General features: G+C 46.6%; 1 protein-coding gene across 2 annotated transcripts; it reads left to right on the forward strand.

Annotated features, from left to right (window-relative positions):
* Positions 1–18,773: 18,773 nt before the first annotated feature.
* Positions 18,774–19,920, forward strand: LOC125526853 (uncharacterized). Of its 2 annotated transcripts, XM_048691471.2 has the most exons (3): positions 18,774–18,981; positions 19,067–19,222; positions 19,326–19,920. In XM_048691471.2, exons 2-3 carry the CDS (start codon positions 19,073–19,075, stop codon positions 19,620–19,622), a joined length of 447 nt encoding a protein of 148 aa, XP_048547428.1. In that variant the 5' UTR covers positions 18,774–18,981; positions 19,067–19,072; the 3' UTR covers positions 19,623–19,920. The 2 variants fall into 2 exon arrangements, with proteins under 2 accessions (XP_048547428.1, XP_087378691.1); XM_087522565.1 differs by lacking the exon at positions 18,774–18,981 and having other exon boundaries at positions 18,988–19,222.
* Positions 19,921–22,215: the final 2,295 nt, after the last annotated feature.

Here is a 22,215-nt window from a genome sequence, read left to right on the forward strand (position 1 = left end):
TTTCATATTGCATGAATTTATCTCTCTACATCATGTCATCTTGCTTAAGGCGTTACTCTGTTTTTAACTTAATACTCTAGATGCATGCTGGATAGCGGTCGATGAGTAGAGTGATAGTAGTAGATGCAGAATCGTTTCGGTCTACTTGTCACGGACGTGATGCCTATATACATGATCATGCCTAGATATTCTCATAACTATGCTCAATTCTGTCAATTGCTCAACAGTAATTTGTTCACCCACCATAGAATACGTATGCTCTTGAGGGAAGCCACTAGTGAAACCTATGGCCCCCGGGTCTATTCTCGTCATATCAATCTCCATCACTTTAATCTTGCTTTGCTTTTTTACTTTGCCTTTACTTTTTACTTTGCATCTTTATACCAAAAATACCCAAAATATTATATCTATCAGATCTCACCCTCGTAAGTGACCGTGAAGGGATTGACAACCCCTAATCGCGTTGGTTGCGAGTAGCTATCGTTTTGTGCAGGTACAAGGGACTTGAGCATGGCCTCCTACTGGATTGATACCTTGGTTCTCAAAAACTAAGGGAAATACTTACGCTACTTTGCTGCATCATTCCTTCCTCTTCGGGGAAAACCAATGCAAGCTCAAGAGGTAGCACATCCCACCTCTCTCTCCCTCATGACATTGTCGTTGCCCCAACACCATTGTTGTGGAGCTAGTCGTGCAGGTTGTTGATTGGGTATGAGCATGGCGAAAGGTGGGGAATTGTCGCTGCTGTCGGACGACGCTGAGGAGTACGCGGAAACCGTCAAGCTAGAAAAAGGTCGGCGAGAGAGTAGCCACTGGTGTGTATCAATTCGATGCAACATGTCACTCTGCTACTATGGGGTGAGGCTAAGATGGCCGGCCTAGTCTCCTTCATGGAGCTCAAGCCATCATGTCACTCATGGCCTACAGTTTCAAAGTTATATGATTAAACTGACGCACCTCCAATAGTTTTAGGATGTAGAACTACAGTTTGGGAGTTATACGAGTAAATTGACATGCCTTTTGTAATTTTAGAACCTAAAACTGCATTCACAAAGTTATAGGACTAAACTAACATACCTCCAATAGTTTTAAGACTTATGATGCATTTTTCTCATTTTCTTATGCCACTAAAGAACTCAATATGATTCTTATTTTGCATTATATTCCAAAATAAATATGGTTGAACTAATGGATACAGAAAAATGGATATCACTTGGTTTCTCTCACATCATGTTGTTATGTGCACCTATCTAGTACATCAAACCCTATAGAAAATCTTTTCAAATCCCAAATATTTTTAAAAAATAAATGGTAAAGAAAGTGAGATGGACACTAGTAGAAAAAGGGTCAAACGTGAAGCACATTAGTGCCGATTTGAATTTGAGCCGGCACTAATGTGTCCATTAGTGCCAGTTCCAACGGCTAGCCGGGCCGCTCTCATTAGTACCGGTTCGTGGCGAACCTTTAGCACCGGTTCGTGCCACGAACCGGTACTAGTGAGAGTGGTGGCAGGATGTTGTCAGTCTGGGGCCCCTCCAGCACCTTTAGTACCGGGTCGTATCACGAACCGGTACTAAAGGTCGTCCTACATAGACCCTTCGTCCACCCGAGCTTGCTCTATTCTTCCCCTTTCCCCTCTCCTCTCTGTTCTTTTCCCTCTTCCTCTCAAGCTCATCACACATTTTGCCCAAGATTTGAAGGCCCCCATCCATTCAAATGATCACAAAGGTTAGCAACTTTTTCCTTTCATCTCTCATTGCTAGATTAGCTCGTGCAATGCTTTATATAGTGATTGATTTTTGAGTTTAGTAATTTGGGAGGAATTATATCTATATATGTGCTAGTATTTGATTTATATGCAATTTGAGGTCAAAAATAACACTTAGTTTGCATATGTAGGTGTGGATTACTTAGTACCTTCTAAATCTCCGTCGTAACCACCGTCGATCGCTCGCAACGTCCCGTCGCCGGCACCACCTTGTGGTGAGCCTCTTGTTCATGAAGATTTATATAAAAAATTGATGTTTGTGTGATTTGGATATATAGTTACTCGTATAAGTATCTTACCCATACGTTGTTTGTTATACATAGTGCCATGGTTTTGATATCCGTCCCCGTCGGCCCTCGTCCGGTTTATGATTCGGACGTGGTATATTCTCTTTTAAAACTATTCATTGCATTTCATGTTTATGACAAATTATGCCCATCAAGTTGACATAGATATTTGTATGTAGGTGGTAGTTGAACCGGAAATTCCAACCGACCCTATTGTCGAGAGGTTAAATTTAGTTGAAAGAGAAAACGAGGATTTGAAGGAAAAATTGAACAGAATTGAGGGGGAGAAGATGGAATTGGAGTTGCATGTTGCCGATGTCGTCGATGATAACAAGATTAAGATGGAGAAAATGCGCTTGAAGATTAGAAAGATTAGAAAATATGCCATTCATTGTGAGGCTTGGTATCATTATGCTGTTAGATCAATTGTTACCTTAGTTGCGATCTTGATCGCATTTGTTGTTGCATTTAAATTCTTTAGCTAGAGAGTTATTTGTTTGTTGCATTTAAGTGTTGTATGATCTTTATGTATGAACTTTATGTATTGTATTAATTTGATGTTTTTCGTGCTGTGTATTGAAGATGAGCCGGCAATGGATGTACGATGACCGATGCACTCCCGAGTTCATTAATGGCGTGCGAACTTTTCTGCTTGCGGCTTAGGCAAACAAGCGAGAGGATGGTTTTATGCTTGTCCATGTGCTGGCTGTAAGAATGGTCACAATTACTCTACGTCAAGAACCATTCATGTCCACCTATTTGAGTCCGGTTTCATGCCCCACTATAATGTTTGGACCAAGCATGGAGAAATAGGGGTTATGATGGAAGACAATGAAGAAGAAGAGGACGACGACAGCTATCCTGGCCATGGGTTCCCTGAATACGATGATACAACAATGAGGGAAGAAGCTGAGCCGGTAATGCGGGAAGAAGCTGAGCCGGCAATGCGGGAAGAAGCTGAAGAAGAGGCATCGGATGAGCCTGTTGATGATCTAGGTCGGGCCATTGCCGATGCAAAGAGAAACTGCGCAAGTGATTTGGAGAAGAAGAAGTTGCAGCGCATGTTAGAGGATCACAAAAAATTGTTGTACCCGAATTGCGTAGGTGACAAGAAAAAGATGGGCACCACACTGGAATTGTTGCAATGGAAGGCAGAGAATGGTGTATCTGACAAGGGATTTGGAAAGTTGTTGGTAATGATAAAAGATATGCTTCCAAAGGACAACGAATTGCCCGAGAGTACGCACAAAGCAAAGAAGGCTGTCTGCCCTCTAGGGTTAGAGGTGCAGAAGATACATGCATGCCCTAATGATTGCATTCTCTACCGCGGTGAGTACGAGGATTTGAACGCTTGCCCGGTATGCGGTGCATTGCGCTATAAGATCAGCCGCGATGACCCTGGTGATGTCGAGGGCGAGGGACCCAGGAAGAAGATTCCTGCCAAGGTGATGTGGTATGCTCCTATAATACCATGGTTGAAACGTTTGTTTCAAAACAAAGAGCATGCCAAGGCGATGCGATGGCACAGAGAAGACCGTAAGAAAGACTGAAAGTTGAGAGTACCCGCTGACGGGTCGCAGTGGAGAAAAATCGAAAGAAAGTACGGGAAGGAGTTTTCATATGACGCAAGGAACATATGGTTTGGTCTAAGCGCAGATGGCATTAATCCTTTTGGGGAGCAGAGCAGCAACCATAGCACCTGGCATGTGACTCTATGTTTGTATAACCTTCCTCCTTGGTTGTGCATGAAGCGGAAGTTCATTATGATGCCAGTGCTCATCCAAGGCCCTAAGCAACCCGGCAACAACATTGATGTGTACCTAAGGCCATTAGTTGAAGAACTCTTACAACTGTGGAATGGAACAGGTGTACGTGTGTGGGATGAGCACATGGGGGAAGAATTTGACCTAAAGGCGTTGCTGTTCGTGACCATCAATGATTGGTCTGCTCTCAGTAACATTTCAGGACAGACAAACAAGGGATACTGCGCATGCACGCACTGTTTAGACGATACCGACAGTATATATTTGGCTAATTGTAAGAAGAATGTGTACCTGGGACATCGTCGATTTCTTCCGAGCAGGCATCCCATAAGAAAGAAAGGCAAGCATTTCAAAGGTGAGGCGGATCACCGGACGAAGCCTCGCCACCGTACTGGTGCTGATGTACATGATATGGTCAAGGATTTGAACGTGGTCTTTGGAAAGGGTCCTGGTGGACAACCTGTTTCGAATGACGCTGACGGACGCGCACCCATGTGGAAGAAGAAATCTATATTTTGGGACCTGCCCTATTGGAAAGACCTAGAGGTCCGCTCCGCAATTGACGTGATGCACGTGACGAAGAATCTTTGTGTGACCCTGCTTGGCTTCTTGGGCGTGTATGGGAAGACAAAAGATACACCTGAGGAACGGGAGGACCAGCAACGTATGCACAGAAAAGACGGCATACATCAGGGTCATGTAAGCTACGCTCTTACCAAAGAAGAGAAGGAAATCTTCTTTGAATGCCTGCTTAGTATTAACGTACCGTCTGGCTTCTCGTCGAATATAAAGGGAATAATAAACATGGCAGAGAAAAAGTTCCAGAACCTAAAGTCTGATGACTACCACGTGATTATGACGCAACTGCTTTCGGTTGCATTGAGGGAGCTTCTACCGGAAAACGTTCGATTAGCCATTGTGAAGCTATGTGCATTTCTCAATGCAATCTCTCAGAAGGTAATCGATCCAGAAATCATACCAAGGTTAGAGAATTATTTGGTGCAATGTCTTGTCAGTTCCGAGTTGGTGTTCCCACCATCCTTCTTCAACATCATGACGCACGTTTTGGGTCCTGTATTTTTACACAATATGTTCCCCTTTGAGAGGTTCATGGGAGTCTTAAAGAAATATGTTCATAACTGTGCTAGGCCAGAAGGAAGCATCTCCAAGGTCCATGAAACTGAGGAGGTCATTGAGTTTTGTATTGATTTTATTCCTGACCTTAAGCCGATTGGTGTTCCTGAATCGCGGCATAAGGGCAGACTGGATGGAAAAGGCACGCTAGGAGGGGAACAAATAATATGTATGGAAGGACATTCTCTCACTGAAGCACACTACACAGTTCTACAGAATTCTGCCTTGGTGGCTCCGTATATGGATGAACACAAGAATTTGCTACACTCCAAACATCCGGAGCGGTCTGATGACTGGATTACACGTGAACAAACCAGGAGTTTCGCCAGCTGGTTGCAGACACGTACCATGCATGACACCTCTATTGAAAATGACCTGTACTTGCTGTCCCAGTTACCATCTTCGGATATAATGACTTTCAAAGGGTACGAGATAAGTGGTAATACATTTTACACGATCGCCCAAGATAAGAAGAGCACCAACCAAAACAGTGGTGTCCGCTTTGATGCAGAAACCAAGATGAGAAAGGAAACATATTATGGTTATATACAGGACATATGGGAACTTGACTATCGACGTGGTTTGAAGGTCCCTTTGTTTCGGTGCAAATAGGTCAATATGACACGAGGCGGGGTAACGGAAGACCCGCAGTACGGAATAACAACAATGGATCTCAACAATCTTGCGTATGCAGACAAACCATTCGTCCTAGCCAATGATGTGGCACAGGTTTTCTATGTGAAGGACATGTCTACCAAGCCAAGAAAAAGAAAAGATAAGGAAGCGAATGCATCGTACGATGATCCAAAGCGGCACATAGTTCTTTCTGGGAAGAGAAACATCGTGGGAGTGGATGACAAGACAGACATGTCAGAAGATTATGAAAAGTTTGAGGAAATTGCTCCATTCACAGCGAATATTGACCCAAGCATCCCGTTAAATCATGAAGATTTTCCATGGTTACGGCGCAAAGGGACACACGCGAAGAAAAAGTTTCACACCCAAAGATCTGGGATGTGATCGGTTTCACTATCATCACTTTCTTCTGTGTTTCACACCCAGGAGGGAATCTCTGTAATAGTTAGGGTAGTTATGTGTTTTGGCATTTGAAACGCGAAGAAATTTTATGTGCAAACAAATTCTTTCATGCCTTTACTGATTTTTAAAGTTAAGTTATTCACAAACTAGTGATTCATACTAATTTCAAATAATTCAAAATTTAAACTATTCAAATTTGAAAACTACGGGCACTAACAAAAAGTTTGTAATTTTTTGTACCTAAAGCAAAAATATTCACAAAGAATCTCTAAATACACTGATTTTTAAAGATAAGTTATTCACAAACTAGTGATTCACACTAATTTCAAATAATTCAAAATTTAAACTATTCAAATTTGAAAACTACGAGAACTAACAGAAAGTTTGTAATTTTTTGTACCTAAAGCAAAAATATTCACAAAGAAACTCTAAATACACAAAAAAACAACTCAAAAATAAATAAAGCAAAAAAATTAAAAAAAAGCCCGCCTACTAGGCCAGAGTGGCCTGCATACGACTAGAAACCCAACCTGTTGTTGGGCCAGGATGCAGGCCTGCAAAGGCCCAGTAGGCCCACAGGGCAGCACAGACCATGTAGGCCCAGTAGGCCTGCTTCGAAGAGGAGCTCGAGAGAGCTACCGCACAGGGGGTTATAAACCAGTGCGGACGCCCCTCGGCTAGCGAGGTTGGACTAAACTTGCCGCACCGCACCTGCGCCAGCGCACCCCCTTTAGTACCGGGTGGTGGCACCAACCGTTACTAAAGGAGGGGGCCTTTAGTACCGGTTGGAGCCACCCCCGGTACTAAAGGGGGTGCGCTTCCCGCCGCTTGGCCTGACCAAAACAGGCCTTTAGTACCGCTTGGTGGCTCCAACCGGTACTAAAGGTCCATCCTATATAACTAAACACTTCAAAAATTTCAGTTTCTCATCTTCTTCTTCTCCTCTGCCCCGTCGCCCGCCGCCCCCGTCTCCATATCCCTCGTCGCCGCCCCGTCCCCGTCGTCGCCGCCCCGTCGTCCCCGTCCCCGTCATCCCCATCGTCACCGCCGCGCCGTCCTGGCCCGTCCCGCGTCGTCCCCGTCCCCTTCATCGCCGCCCCGTTCCCGTCGTCGCCGCCCCGGCCCGTACATCCCCGTCCCCGTCGTCGCCGCCCCGTCCCTGTCCCCGTCCCCGTCGTGGCCGCCCCGTCCCTGTCCCCGTCGTCGCCGCGCCCGTCGCCGTCCCCGTCGCCGCCCCCCGTCGCCGTCCCCGTCGCCGACCCCCGTCGCCTCTCGCCTCGCCGGTGAGCACACACACACATACATTTTTTTAGTTTTTTAGTTATAGAAATAGTTATAAAAATGTTAGAAATTTTTCTTTTTTTAGTTATAGAAATAGTTAGTTATATAGCATTGTTAGAAATGTTATAGAAATGTTAGAATTGTTAGAAATTTTTTTGTTTTTTAGTTATAGAAATAGTTATAAAAAAGTTAGAATTGTTAGGAATTTTTCTGTTTTTTAGTTATAGAAATAGTTATAAAAAAGTTGGAATTTTTTTTAGTTATAGAAATATTAGAAATGTTATGCAAATGTTAGTTATATATATAGAAATGTTATAATTTTTTTCTGTTTTTTAGTTATAGAAATATTAGAAATGTTATAGAAATGTTAGTTATATAGCATTGTTCGAAATGTTATAGGAATGTTAGTTATATAGAAATGTTAGAAATTTTAGTTATCAAAATCCAATCATTAAAAAAATGTTACTTTTTGCGGGCATATAGCTAGTATTTGTTCTCGACGATGCCCGGCCCGCATCCTCGCCGTCGACCCATCCACGACGACGTCCGGCTGACCCATGTCCAGGACTGGGCTCCGCCGGGCTGGCACTGGGAGGTGCTGCCTGGAGGGGCGCGCCGCTTGATGAGGAACCCGGCCCCGGGTCCCGTCGTCGACCCTGATCTCGTTTGGTGGCGTTCACATGGGCCAGTTTCGGTGCGGAGGGAGCCGGCCCCGCCGGAGGTGGTACGTCGCCGTGTTAGGGAGGAGGACGAGCACGTCCATCGCTACATGGTTGCGTTAGAGGGCGGCAGGTTCTCCAATACCTGGCAGTTTCTTCAGGGATCTCACTTCATCTATGATCCTGTGAGGGTTCCTTCTCTTTGGGTGTCCACCGCCCGCGCCGCATGAACCGCGAATGTCCTAGATTCTTCTGGAGTATTCGATCTTTATTAGCTACCTAGCCAGTGATGTATTCGATATATAATATTCGAGACGATGTATTCGAGATTATATATTATTCGAGACGATGTATTCGAGATTATATCTATTATTCGAGACGATGTATTCGAGATTATATCTATTATTCGAGATGATGTATTCCAGATTATATCTATTATTCGAGACGACGTATTCGAGATTATATTCGATGATGCTTATTATGTACTATGATTGATTCAGTTTTTCCTTATTAATTGATTGCATCCATGCAATGTAATTTGAATATATTTCTTTTGGATTAGTTAAACAAAACCTATGGTGGACAATACCGGCAGAGAGGGAGAAGAGGCCATGTTCAATATCATACGCAATCCTCGCGGGCCAGATGATGATCAGAATGAAGAAGATTATGACGGCTTCAAATATCTAAACAACACCGGGGAGGGTGATATGATATTCGATCGCGATGACCGAATTGATGAAGTCATGAACTATGAACATGACGAAGAAAATGTTGATCTTGAAACAACAAAGACCGGCGAGGTATATATATTTATATAAGGAGGCATCTGGTGATCATCACATGTTTTAAATGACTTGAAGATATATTAACGAATCGATCTTTCTTCTTTCAGCCATCCGGATCGAGCAAATCTTCAGGCAACAGGATGAAACGAGGCCCGAACAAAAAGTTGAAGGAGGGCGTAAAGTACAATATCGAGGCAATCAAACCTAATGGTGAACCATTAGCGCCTAAGAAGATTGCGGACAAGTTCATTCGTCAGTGCGGAGTTCTTGTGAAGGAACAACTCCCGATCTCCCTTGAAGAATGGAGAGAGCCAGCAAAGCCACGTTCAGGAGTTACTTTTGTCGACGACAGACAAAAACATTTGCTTTGGGAAACGCTCATGGAATATTTCACCCTACCAGATCATTTCACAGATGCAGATGTGGAGAAAGTCAAGGACGCTGCTCTTAGGAAGATGGGGGTTGCATTCATGAACCACAAGATTCGTGAATGGGCCAAGTACGTCAAGGGAGGAAGGAAGACTCCAATATTCGAGGGAACACTAGAGAAGCAAAGTGCTCATTGGGACGATTTCGTGAAATTCAAGGATTCGGAATTATCTAAGGAACGGTCCAGAATAAACAAGGCCAATGCCGCAAAAAAGGATAAGTTTCATAAGCTGGGGCCAGGTGGCTACGCGGTTGGAATGCCTAAGTGGGATAAGTCTGAGAAAGAGATGCTGGATGCAGGTGTCACTCCAGAAACATTGAGCTGGCCCCCCAGGTGCAGGACTTGGTTCTATGCGCATGGGGGGGAGTTGGACCCGAAGACAGGCACAGTTTCGAAGAAGGCATGTCTGGATGGAGCCGAAGATAAGCTACTTGTTGCAATAGAAGAGGCTCGATCGGGGTTGTTCGAGCCCAACAGAGAGAACAACGAGCTTACACGTGCCCTGGGAAATACTGAACACCCGGGAAGAACACGAGGCATGGGCGCTATTCCGTGGTATGAGGGGTTTTCGGACTGGAACGCCGACTATAGAACCCGTGCGAGAAAGAAGATTGCGGAGGAGAAGAAGAGGAAGTTGGAGGAGGAGCAGAGGAAGCTAGACTATGAACGCCTTCAAGGCCTAGAATCAGCGCACGCGGACTTGGCAGTCAAATTCCAGTGGCAACAGGAGCAGATCGACTCACTTAGCCAGCAAAGGGGGTCTCAGCAGCTAGCAGATGATCCACCAATGGATAGCACCGCCCCATCCATGCCGAGAAGCAGCATGGGTTCCGCCCCGGGCGACACATTGCTGGATAGCTACCTAGTGGATGACATCATGGAGAACACTAACTGCGAGCTACACTTCAAAATAAAGAACATATCCATGAAGGTGGCGGATGCCCTTGCTTTTACAAATCCCCCCGAGGTAACCTTCCATTGAAACCCGATTCCAGCGGGCTATACTCGTGTCTTGGTTGATGAGGTGGTGGACCAATATTCGGGGCTAGAGCTTGACATTCCTGGAGGTGACGATGAGCACACACTAGGAGAGGCCAACCATCGTATCATCCTATGGAAAAAGGATTGCATCATCTTTCGAAGGCCACCGACACCGCGTCATCCGACTCCTCATCGTAGTCCGCCACCGAGTCAGCAGACTCCCGCTCTTCCAAGTCTACCAACGCGTCAGACCACTCCTCCTCCAAGTCCGGCACAGCTTCAGGCCACTCCTCCTCCTCCTCCAAGTCCGGCAAAGCGTCAGGCCACTCCTCCTCCAAGTCCGGCACAGCTTCAGGCCACTCCTCCTCCAAGTCCGGCACAGCTTCAGGCCACTCCTCCTCCTCCAACTCAGCCACGTCAGCCGTCTTTGCCGCCTCAGCAATCACGGAAAAGAGCCGCCTCAGCTATGGTGCGTAGCAGTACAAGTCGAGGTAGACTGGAGGTACAGGCGGAGGCAAGCGATTTCAATATGGTCCAAGCCTCGCGCCTCTTCCGCAGAGGCCTTACGACAAGTCCGAGGAGGAAAACGTAGCCATATCGAAGGCCGAGGAGGAAGCCCATTTTGCACCGAAACCGCCACCGCCGCCAAGGGAGAAAGTGCCTGTGGAAAAGATTGACCACTTCATTCGTATGGCTAGAGCACCAGCTCCCAAGCCTGTTGACACAGACTATGAGAGCCACATCAAGAAGTTAAATCGAGCACGTCTACAGAAAGAGGCGAGCTCGAGCTCGAGCAAATCAGCTGGCAAAAGGAGCGGTAAAACCGTTCCCCAGCTGGGAGAACAGGCGGCGCAATCAATCCCCCCACTTGTTGTGCCAACAACACATGAGAGTAGGCGCGCCCAATATTATTATGGGCAAACCGTTAACGTTCCCGGGGTGGGCGATGTGGTAATAACCGAGGAGCATATTGCGTAGGCTGAATCGATCGGGATCACTGTTGGACAACTCCTCGATATCAAGCCCATGTCTCAGACTAGAGAGGAGGAAATAAAACGGAAATATGCCCGGGGCCAACCTTTGGTCGAGCCAGAGGAGGTCAATAAGCTCCCAACGAGAATGTATGAATTGCATCAATGGTACATGGACATTACCAAGATTTCCAATCGAGAGTCCCTCATGGTGAATGTGAACAAGGAGCATTACTACCATGAGAAAGCTGTGACCGTCGAGTATTCAGAACTATTTCAGCTATACAATAAAGACGCACTCGACAAATCTATCGTCAGTTGCTATTGTCTGTAAGTGATTTCTTTCTGTAATTTAAGTCTCAAGCTAGCTGTAGTGATCATTTTGATCAATCATTACCTGTAATTATCCTCACTATATTCTTTTCTGTGGTATTATGCAGGATGAAGATTTATGAAATGAAAAAAGGTGGACGATATGGCATTGGGTTCGTTGACCCAAATAACATTAATGAATACACATGGAAAATAGATCCATATCACGAAAAAAGTGTAGAGGAAAGCATGCTACAGTTCTTCAAGGAACTCAAATACAATGAAGATATACTACTTCCTTACAACTTCCAGTGAGTCACACTGTCTTGTACTACAAATTCTGTTTTTCCCTACTAGCTATAGCTACATGTTTTTGCTTACATATGCCCGCTTAATTAAGACATGCAAACGTGTGTGCATGCAGATTTCACTGAATCTTGTTAATCATTAAAGTTGATGAAGGAACAGTTGAAGTACTAGACTCACTACTTAAGAAAGCAAGTGACTACACCATCGTGAAGGGGATAGTCAACAAGTAATTTCAATCATTATTAACTATATCTCGGCCTATTTAATTAGTTCGTCATTTCCTGATAACAACTATTTAATAACTCATTTACTTATTTTCTTTGTCGGCGGGCAGGGCTTGGGCAAAGTTCATCAGGGCCACTCCAGGCCCATGGAAACAAAATCTGAAATGGTATCGACCCAAGGTAAGTAATTAAGTAGTACTAGCTAGCTGTCATCTCTTTAATTATCATGCTTGATTAATTATTATCTGATAAAATTCCATTCTCGTAAAGGCCCTGAAGCAGGCGCCAGGGAATGATCTATGTGCATACTATGTTTGCGAGAACATTCGCATGATGGCGTCCGAAAGAAGCAAATCTCAAAGACAGGAGTGGGTACGATATCGATTGTCAGACCACTATTCACAATTTTTACACCATTATCGATATCTAGTCACACAACTAATACAAATGCATATTGATCACCTTCTTAACAGTTCAAAGAGGTGCGGGACAAGCTCATAGCACAGGACCGCATAGAAGCAATTCAAGAGGAAATAGCGGGATTTTTGCTCGACCAGGTCATAGATCCCAAAGGAGAATACTATTACCCGCTACCGCCCCCATGAACCACTTCCAATTGTTATCGTGCTCCGAAGGCACCAATTAGCTAGGCTAATGCCACTGACTCTAAAGGCACCAATTAGGAGAAATTGTGTATATATATATATATACATGTGTGTATATATGTGTGAATTAATTAATGGTGGTTGTGAGACATTCCAATTGTGTGTGTGTGTGTGTATATATATTATGATCGGTTCTACTAGAAATTCTATTTATATATATGCATAACGTGTACAATATGTAGTATCGTAAAATACCAACAAACGAAAAATAATTAAATGGAAAACACAAAATTAAATGAAAAAGAAATCATAAACCCAAAACCCCCCCAACATTCCAGTGGCACTGCCCCCAAAGCTGGCTCGTGCCACGTGGTTGCCCTTTAGCACCGGTTCGTGCTGAACCGGTACTAAGGGGGGGGGGGGCTTTAGTGCCTACATTTTAGCGCCGGTTACCAAACCGGCACTAAAGGGCCTTACGAATCGGTGCTATTGCCCGGTTCTGCACTAGTGGGAGCTAGACTCACAACCAGGGCTACACGGGGAGAACCTAATTCCATCTTCAGTTTCGTAAATCTAATGGCTATATTTCATTGGTCCACTAAATTAATGGTTGGATGTTTCTAATTTTTGTGAGATCTTTTGGAGTAATCTTTTTTTTTGTTTAACCCGTCGAGTAGTTTCCCTCTATAATCTCTAGTTAAATCCTAGACACATAGTTTTAGATCTAACTATCAAAATAATTTTGATGATGTTTCTTAACGCGGTGTCTCTATTAGAACCCTGTATTTTTTCACTACCAGTTTTTCCCTACAATCTCTAGTTAAATTCTAGACGGACAATTCTAGATCTAACTTAAAACAGGTTTTATGATGTGGCTTAACGTGGTGTCTCTCTTAGAACCCAGTATTTTTCTTTTATTATATAATAGATAGATAGATAGATTAAAATATCATATAGCATATCAAGCTAACTTCATTTGAAGAAGTTAATGACCCTTGAAAAACTTAAGCACTAACAGAACCGCGAAAACTTGTCTAATCAGAAAACATGTAAGGTACAAGTGAAGGCGCCTTACCCATATGCATGTTTGACCTCGGGTTGTCCATGGCCGTTGGTCGCGCCGTCAACGTGGCATGTCCTTGTCCCGCCTAACGGCCAGGCATGGCATATGGATTCGCGCAAGCGACAAAAAGGTAGGTGCGTTATGCAACTTATCACAACATAGTATTAAGCGTTGTACCTGCACATTTACTGGAGCCTCATATGAATTTGTGGTTGCGTCTGTAGTGATATGCATTCAAGAAAGTGTTTTGTCACGCCTGGCTTATCAGAACCTCTTACTTATTATGTTTGTCCGAGCTCTTCACCATGCTTGTCAGAGTCTCTGTTCTAATTTTCTTAACTAGTCTAGTTGTTTGGCGTTTCGCACCAAAGTTCTCAGGGCCTCGTACATATCATTTCAGTAAAGGGGATAAATGCTTCAATCGTAAGTAGTAAAATTGACAGGCGTCTCTCATTTATCAATGTATCTGGTAATTTGAACCGTCTATCCCATTGCAATAAGTGTTGAATCACAAACCTGCCCATTTAATACCCTTCCCTGAAACAATTATATTTTCCCCTCAAAACCCCTGGTCTGGCCATATCGCATCTTCTCCCCCCTGCATTGCCTATGTAGGCTGAAGCTCGCTATTCATCGCTGCCGTATGTAGTTGTAATCCATTTGTTCGACAATCGTTTCCTTCCATGAAGTCTTTGTTGTTCCACGTCAATGTTGAGGTCTGATATGTGAAGTAGCACTGCCGATGGCCTCCCTTCAGATCTGCATGTAGGTACATGCTTCATGCGTTATGGTTTAACCATTATATTAATCTAGCTTGCAGCAGAATGCAGATAGGATACATATGCACGCCATGTTGTTTATAATAGATCAAGTGGAATTATGGCATAGGAAATAAAGTGAAGATTGTCACCTAAAATGTCAACCACTAAATTTTCTTTAGTGAGTTAGGCCATATTCCACTTTAATGCCTATCTTGAATTTATTTCATATGCCAAAATTCCTCTTGAGCTATTGTAAACCATATCCCTAGAACTTGATGTGCATATGGATTACCATATGAATTCTTGCTCAAGCTGCTTTACTATAGCAATTAAACTTATGTTGATGACCTAGTTATGTCGAATATTTTAGAAACTTACATGATGCTACACAAATTTTATCGGCCATATTAATAGCCATTTAGTGAGCTGTGAGCATGTTGGGGATTTTATTTTTCTTGAGCTTGCATGTGAGGTATTAATTAAATAGGATCTTGATTATTATTATTTTGTATTCCACGATGCTTCAAGTGTTGAGACCTCTGAACCTGGATTTTTGATCGATTGTTCTTCCATGTGTTTTATTTCAAAAAACAAAAGACCTTCCGTGTGTTCGAAACGGATAAAGAAAACTAGCCTGCTCGGTTGCTCGCTGCCAAGCTTGAGCAGGTATGGTGTGATTGTTCGCATAGGTTTGGTTTGTTGAGCCGGCAACAAGAAAAGATAGGTGATGGGTCATTGTCAGCATTTATCGTCGCCCTTTTTCTGTTTTTGACGGGTATTTGGAGAAGATGATAAAGGTCAACCTTGCAGAGCTTTTTTTTTTTTTTGAAACAAGAAACCTTAATGAGCATTGGAGTCTCACCTCTTTTTGGTAAAGATAGAGCAATCCTTGTGACGAGCATTTCCAGTAAACCGGCAACGCACACTTTAAGCAAGGGCTTGCAAAGTGGGCAGCATGGTGCGGTGACGGGTAACTAGCGTCATATACATCAGTTACCAAGTAATTATACCACTCTAAGTCTCTAACTATCAGGCAAGTAGTTAACACTAGGCCATCAAGACCAAAAAACAAGCTACTGAATGGATCATAAAATCAAATACGTATAATGCAATATAAACCACTACCAGAAAATTTTGTTTTGCCGACGGCCATATCTATGCCGACGGCCCCCGTCGGCATATATGGGCATACCCCGACGGCCCAATAAAAGCCGTCGGCGTAGAAAGGCCGTCGGCGTATAACCATCTATGCCGACGGGGGGCCGTCGGCATAGATAAGCCGTCGGCGTTTCTTCGAATATACCGACGGTGGCCGTCGGCATAGAGCAGGCTGTCGGCATATCGCATGGGCCCGTCTACCCGGGCGGCGACGGCAGTTTGACGGCGTCAGGCTACGCCGACGGGCTAACGGTGGCCGTCGGCATAGCTACGCCGACGTCATCGATCCGCCGCGCCGCCACTTCATCGATCCGCGTCGTTCCCCGGTCCCGTGGGGTGGCATTTTTATGCCGACGGCTAGGCCGTCGGCATAGGCCTGGCCCATGGTTTTTGCCACGTCATTGATCCCCGCCCTACGCCACGTCATCGATCCAGGGCTCTACCGTTCCGTGGCCGTAGCTATGCCGATGGCTTTGTCGTAGGCATAGATTTCTAATAATATTTTTATATTTTTTTTATTTTCTCTTATTTTTTTATTTTTTTTCCAATACTAATTTCATTAACTTAAATGTATAGAAAACATATATCGATTGCCCCCCACACGGGCCTTCTTCCGTCGTGTCACGGCGAGGTTAGACGGGACGGGCCGGGTACCTGTGGGAGGTAGCAATGCCGCCAGGTGTTGCGGTGGGCCCTCCTACGGTTGTGGAAACGTGGTGGCAGGCGCAGGCACGCGGCTCCGGGGTGTGCCCCCTCCCCCCTCACGGGCGTCGATGCCGCCGTGCCTCGGAGGGGGGAAACGGCCACGTCGGGCCAACGTAGAGGGAATCTTGTGGTGGGTTGTGCCGGGACTGTGTTGGGGGGTGTAGCTATGGCTGGGCTATGACAACAAGGTGAAAAGGTCCACCGGTCGAACTACGTCCAGCGGAAGTCAAAGGGATAGACCCGGCGGTCGTCTGTGTCAGGGTTAGACGGGACGGGGTACCTGGGGGGTAGCAATGCCGCCAGGTGTTGCGGTGGCCCTCCTACGGTTATATAAGCATGGTGGCAGGCGTAGGCACCCGGCACGCGGCTTGTACGAGGTCCCGGTGCGACGCTCCGGTGGCATTGCTACCCCCCTAGGGCCCCCGTCCCGCCTAGCCCTGTAGCGTTTGACCACGGGATCTACCCCTTTGACTTTGCACGGACGGGCTTTGAGCAGTAGACGTATCCACCCGGTTGTGTAAGGTCAGCCCATAGGCCCACGACAACATCTGGCCCGGATGTTGCTCCAAAGTGTTCCTATGGGCTGACCTAACACAACCGAGTGGGGAGGTCCACTGGTCAAAGCCCGTCCGTGCAAAGTCAAAGGGCTAGATCCCGTGGTCAAATGCTACAGGGTTAGGCGGGACGGGGGCACTGGGGGGGGGTAGCAATGCCACCGGAGCGTCGCACCGGGCCCTCATACATGCGGGGTGGTGTGGTGGCATGTCCGAAGAGGCGGGACGCGTCTCCGGGGCGTGGCCCCCCCTCACGGACGGCGATGACACGGTAGTAGACGTTCTGCGGTAAGGATACGGCGTCAATATTACTAAATACTCGGAGCGCGATAAAATCATAAGTTTTTTTGCACGACGCGGGCACATGTGCTATAGGAACGGTGTTATTTTTTCATAATTTTTGGTGATGGAGAAGTCTCCGAAAAATTCCCTCTACGCGGATTACCCTTCGCGCGTCTACGGCTATGGCCGGCGGCCTCCGGGGGCTAGCATGCTGCCAAATCTTGCATAGGCGGCCTCTCACAAGTCTGGAAGTGTTGTGGCGGTTGCAAACGCCCGGCACGCGTCTCCGGGGTGTGCCCCCCCCCCCCTCACGGACGGTGCAGTCGCCGTCACCTGGAGGGGGGAAACGGACGCGTCGGGTCTACACGTAGGGGATCTTGCTGTGGTTCTGGCCCGGATGTTGCTCCAAAGTGTTCCTATGGTCTGACCTAACACAACCGGGTGGGGAGGTCCGCTGGTCAAAGCCCGTCCGTGCAAAGTCAAAGGGCTAGATCCCGTGGTCAAACGCTACAGGGTTAGGCGGGACGGGGGACCTGGGGGGTAGCAATGCCACCGGAGCGTCGTACCGGTCCCTCATACATGCGGGGTGGTGTTGTGGCATGTCCGAAGAGGCGACACGCATCTCCGGGGTGTGCCCCCCATCACGGACGGCGCCGCTGCCGGCACCTGGAGGGGGGAAACCGACGCGTCGGGTCTACACGGAGTGGATGTAGCTGTGGGTTTGGCCCGGATGTTGCTCCCGGGTGTCCCTATGGGTAGACCTGACACAACCGGGTGGAGAGGTCCACTGGTCAGAGCCCGTCCGTGGGAAGTCAAAGGGCTAGATCTCGTGATCAACCGCTCCTGGGTTAGTCGGAACGGGGGCCCTGGGGGGTAGCAATGTCACCGGAGCGTCGTACCGGCCCCTCATACATGCGGGGTGGTGTTGTGGCATGTCCGAAGAGGCGGCACGCGTCTCGGGGTGTGGCACCCCTCATTGACAGCGGGGGAAATGGACGTGTCGGGTCTACACGTTGTGGATATGTAGCAGCGGGTTTGGCCCGGATGTTGCTCTCAGGTGTCCCTCTGTCGATGACCCCCTCCCCCTTCACTCACCTGACGAACTAAGCTACCCCCGCCCCCACCCCCACCCTCACCGTCGACGACCCCCTCTCCCTTCACTCACCTGACGAACTAAGCTCCAGATCGAGCACGTGATCGAGGGCGGCCATGGCGCTCCCATACACGCGACCAGGCCACGGCCTTGGCGGACGAAGCTGCTCGAATTCGGCGCCTCCCCTCCCCTCCCCTCAAATGAGCTAGCTAGCTTTTCACCGCCATCATCCGCAAAAAGAAAAACAAAAACTTTTGACTGCCATGTAGAGTATCGTATGCATGTGCCTATTCTGAGTCGTTTCACCCACATCGCATTCATTTTCTTTCTGCAGTGTACGTCCCATTGCAAAGAAAGAAAGAAAGAAATTATACGTCGTTGCCAAAGATGGCACACGCGCTCGGCTGGGTGCAATAAGGCAATGCAGATAGGCAGCAAGCTAGCTTCCTCTGCCCGCCATCTCCTCCCTGCCTGTTCAGGTCACATGCTTGTTCCAGTGATAATAATCTGGTAGTAGTGTGATGTGACGACTTATTGAGTGCCGATCCCATTGCAAAGACAGAAAGACAGAAATTAATTGCGCATTGGGAAAGATGGCACACGCGCTCGGCTCGGCTCGGTGCATTCCAGCTTTCCTGCAACCAACCAAGCGATCACATCACATACTTGTTCCCAGACCGCACTGCAACACTCGCTTGTCTCTCTGTCTTCTCTCCCTCCCCGCGTACTACGTCAGAGGCCTCCCGCCTCCCCGCCGGCAAGTCTCGTCTCCTTGCGAAGAAGCATCCCCGTCTCCCCGCCTCTTCTTCTCGACAGTGCTGCTGGAACTAGCTAGCTACTAGTCAAATACTTCTTCTTTCTCTTCCTCCCAGTTGAAATTAAGCTTTCTTTTTGCGGCAGAGGACCATGGACGGCAAGAAGCCCAAGATCCCGGCTGACGTCCGGCGGGCCAGCCAGTGGGCGCTCGTCAACGCCTCCTTCCACCTCTTCTCCTTCTTCGCCGTGCGCCCGTCCGCCGCCTATGCCGTCGCCCGCTACGAGGCCACGTGCAGCGAGGTGCGTGCGTGACCCCTTGCCCCTTGCATACCACACATTCCGAATCTCCGATCGGTTCGGTTCATCTTGCGCCAAGTCTTTACGTACGGTGTTGGTCCTGCAGTGCGTGGCGCTGACGGACAAGCTGAGCGGCCTCTGGCTCGTGATGCTGTGGTGCGCCGCAGCCCAGGCGGCCGCCGCGGGGCTGGCGCTGATGCTCCCGTGCCGCGACAACGCCAACCTCGCGCTCAGGGTCACCATCGTCGGGCACTACATGTACGCGGTCGCCGTCCGCCTCCTCCTCGAAGCCGACCCAGGATTCCTCTTGGGCTGGATCGTCGGCCCCGCGAGCATCGTCGTCTTCGCGGGCGCCGACTTCGTCTGCTTCCGTGACCTCCTCCAGCTGGGAGATGAGGACTGAATGACTGATGAACAGGGTGTTCATCTAGCTGCGCCTGCAGGGGGGCATCTCATGAGAGGAGTTGAGGACTGACTCATCACTGGTGAGTATGTGTCAATCTAGTACGAAGTAGTGTACTTCAGTGTTAATTGGAGCGATAGATCTCCTTAGCTAGTACTACATGGCACTTGATCGACTGTATAGCCTTGGCTGTGGTCGTCTTGATTTGATGCACTTAATTGGAGTAACTTTCCTCTGTAGTAAGTACTATGATGAGACATGCATGAGAGTACGTTATATCCAGCTTCCGGACGGTTAATGTCGGTGAAATTGCTGCTGTTTACTTCTACTATATACTAGGAGTACGCCTGTGCGTTGCTACGGGCTATTCGTCATGTAATTTTCAACACCTAAGCCAAACACAAAACCATCCCAAGACGCTTCCTTTTGTTTTTTTTTGTTCGACCCTACCCTTCTCGCTCGGTTTCTCACTGTAGCGGAACATTTTTCGCTGGAGCCACCTCTTTTAAAACCAGATGACATCCACCTCATTTTCACCGTGCATTGCAACATGAATTAAAGTTTTCATATTTGCAATATATAGAGTTGGTTAAACTAACACATACTATTGACATAGAACAACAAATAAAAATCACTCTCAAAGATCCATTCAACTTTACAAATGCACATTCACGTTGAAGGCGAGTGACAACCTGAACGTATTCCTAGTTACCAATAAGCTCCACCTCCATTCCACACACCATTCATTGTTAGAAGGGGTAAGTCTTCTCGTCCTCGTCCTTTCCCACATCTTCTACTCGTAACCACTCCGCCAACCATTTTATTGGTGCCAACCAACACCATGTTAACATCATGTTATTTCCAACACGAGCCAAACACAAAACCCATCCCAGGACGCTTCCTTTTGTTTTTTTGTTCGACCCTACCCTTCTCGCTCGGTTTCCCACTGTAGCGTAACATTTCTCGCTGGAGCCATCTCTTTTAAAACCAGATGACATCCACCTCATCTTCACCGTGCATTGCAACATGAATTAAAGTTTTCATATTTGCAATATATAGAGTTGGTTAAACTAACACATACTATTGACATAGAACAACAAATAAAGATCACTCTCAAAGATCCATTCAACTTTGCAAATGCACATTCATGTTGAAGGCGAGTGACAACCTGAACGTATTCCTAGTTACCAATAAGCAGTACTGCCAATAAGCTCCACCTCCATCCCACATACCATTCATTGCTAGAAGGGGTAATTGTTGTTCTTCTCGTCCTCGTCCTTTCCCACATCTTCTACTCCTAACCACTCCGCCAACCATTTTGTTGGTGCCAACCAACACCACGTTAACATCATGTTATTTCCAACACCTGAGCCAAACACAAAACCCATCCCAGTACGCTCCCTTTTGTTTTTTTGTTCGACCCTACCCTTCTCGCTCGGTTTCCCGCTGTAGCGGAACATTTCTCGCTGGAGCCACCTCTTTTAAAACCAGATGACATCCACCTCATCTTCACCGTGCATTGCAACATGAATTAAAATTTTCATATTTGCAATATATAGAGTTGGTTAAACTAACACATACTATTGACATAGAACAACAAATAAAGATCACTCTCAAAGGTCCATTCAACTTTGCAAATGCACATTGACGTTGAAGGCGAGTGACAACCTGAACGTATTCCTAGTTACCAATAAGCTCCACCTCCATCGCACATACCATTCATTGCTAGAAGGGGTAATTGTTGTTCTTCTCGTCCTCATCCTTTCCCACATCTTCTACTCCTAACCACTCCGCCTACCATTTTGTTGGTGCCAACCAACACCACATTAACATCAATACATTCGTCAACGACGCCTTGTCTCCGTCTTTCTCCTTAATCGCCAGTTTTAGTTCTCGTTCCTACTTATTTTCTGTAATACTCCTTTCTTTTTTGTTTATTTTTTGGAACACTCTTTTCTTCTCCAACACTATGGACCACTTGGTGGCTTTAGTTTTTTTGTACTTCTTATTCTCCGAACACTCTTTCTTTCTACTATAGCATAAATCACCCGGCCAATGTTGTGTCGTGTTATCCTCCCTCACGAACGTGTCGACAATGGTCAGCGTGTTGACATCCTTCGGAGCATGGTCGTCATCTATCTTGGTGAACACAAGGACGCCCATGTCGCGAGCGCATGATGGCCGTTGTTCATGTTGGCAAGTGGTGCTCGGCCATGTCGCTGAAAGCCTGCTCATCGTCCATGCCCACGAGCGCTTTCAAAATAATTCGGCGCGATTAACTGCTTGCATGATTAATTAAGTACACAAATAATTAATGGCCTACCTAATTCTCTACATGCCTAATTAAATGCCAACAAATCAATTAATTATCCACCTAATTGGAAAAAATCCTACCTCTAATTATCTGTAGGCATAATTAATTGTCTACCTAATTAATTGCAGACTCATCCTTAACTACATTCCATCTTCTCTTATACTCTTCAACCACTAGTAGAAAAAGGGTCAAACGTGAAGCACATTAGTGCCGGTTTGTATTTGAGCCGGCACTAATGTATACATTAGTGCCGGTTCCAACGGCTAGCCGGGCCGCTTT

The sequence above is a fragment of the Triticum urartu genome, chromosome 5A (assembly GCF_056163025.1).
Source record: "Triticum urartu cultivar PI428250 chromosome 5A, HENAU_Tu73, whole genome shotgun sequence".
Classification (NCBI taxonomy): domain Eukaryota; kingdom Viridiplantae; phylum Streptophyta; class Magnoliopsida; order Poales; family Poaceae; genus Triticum; species Triticum urartu.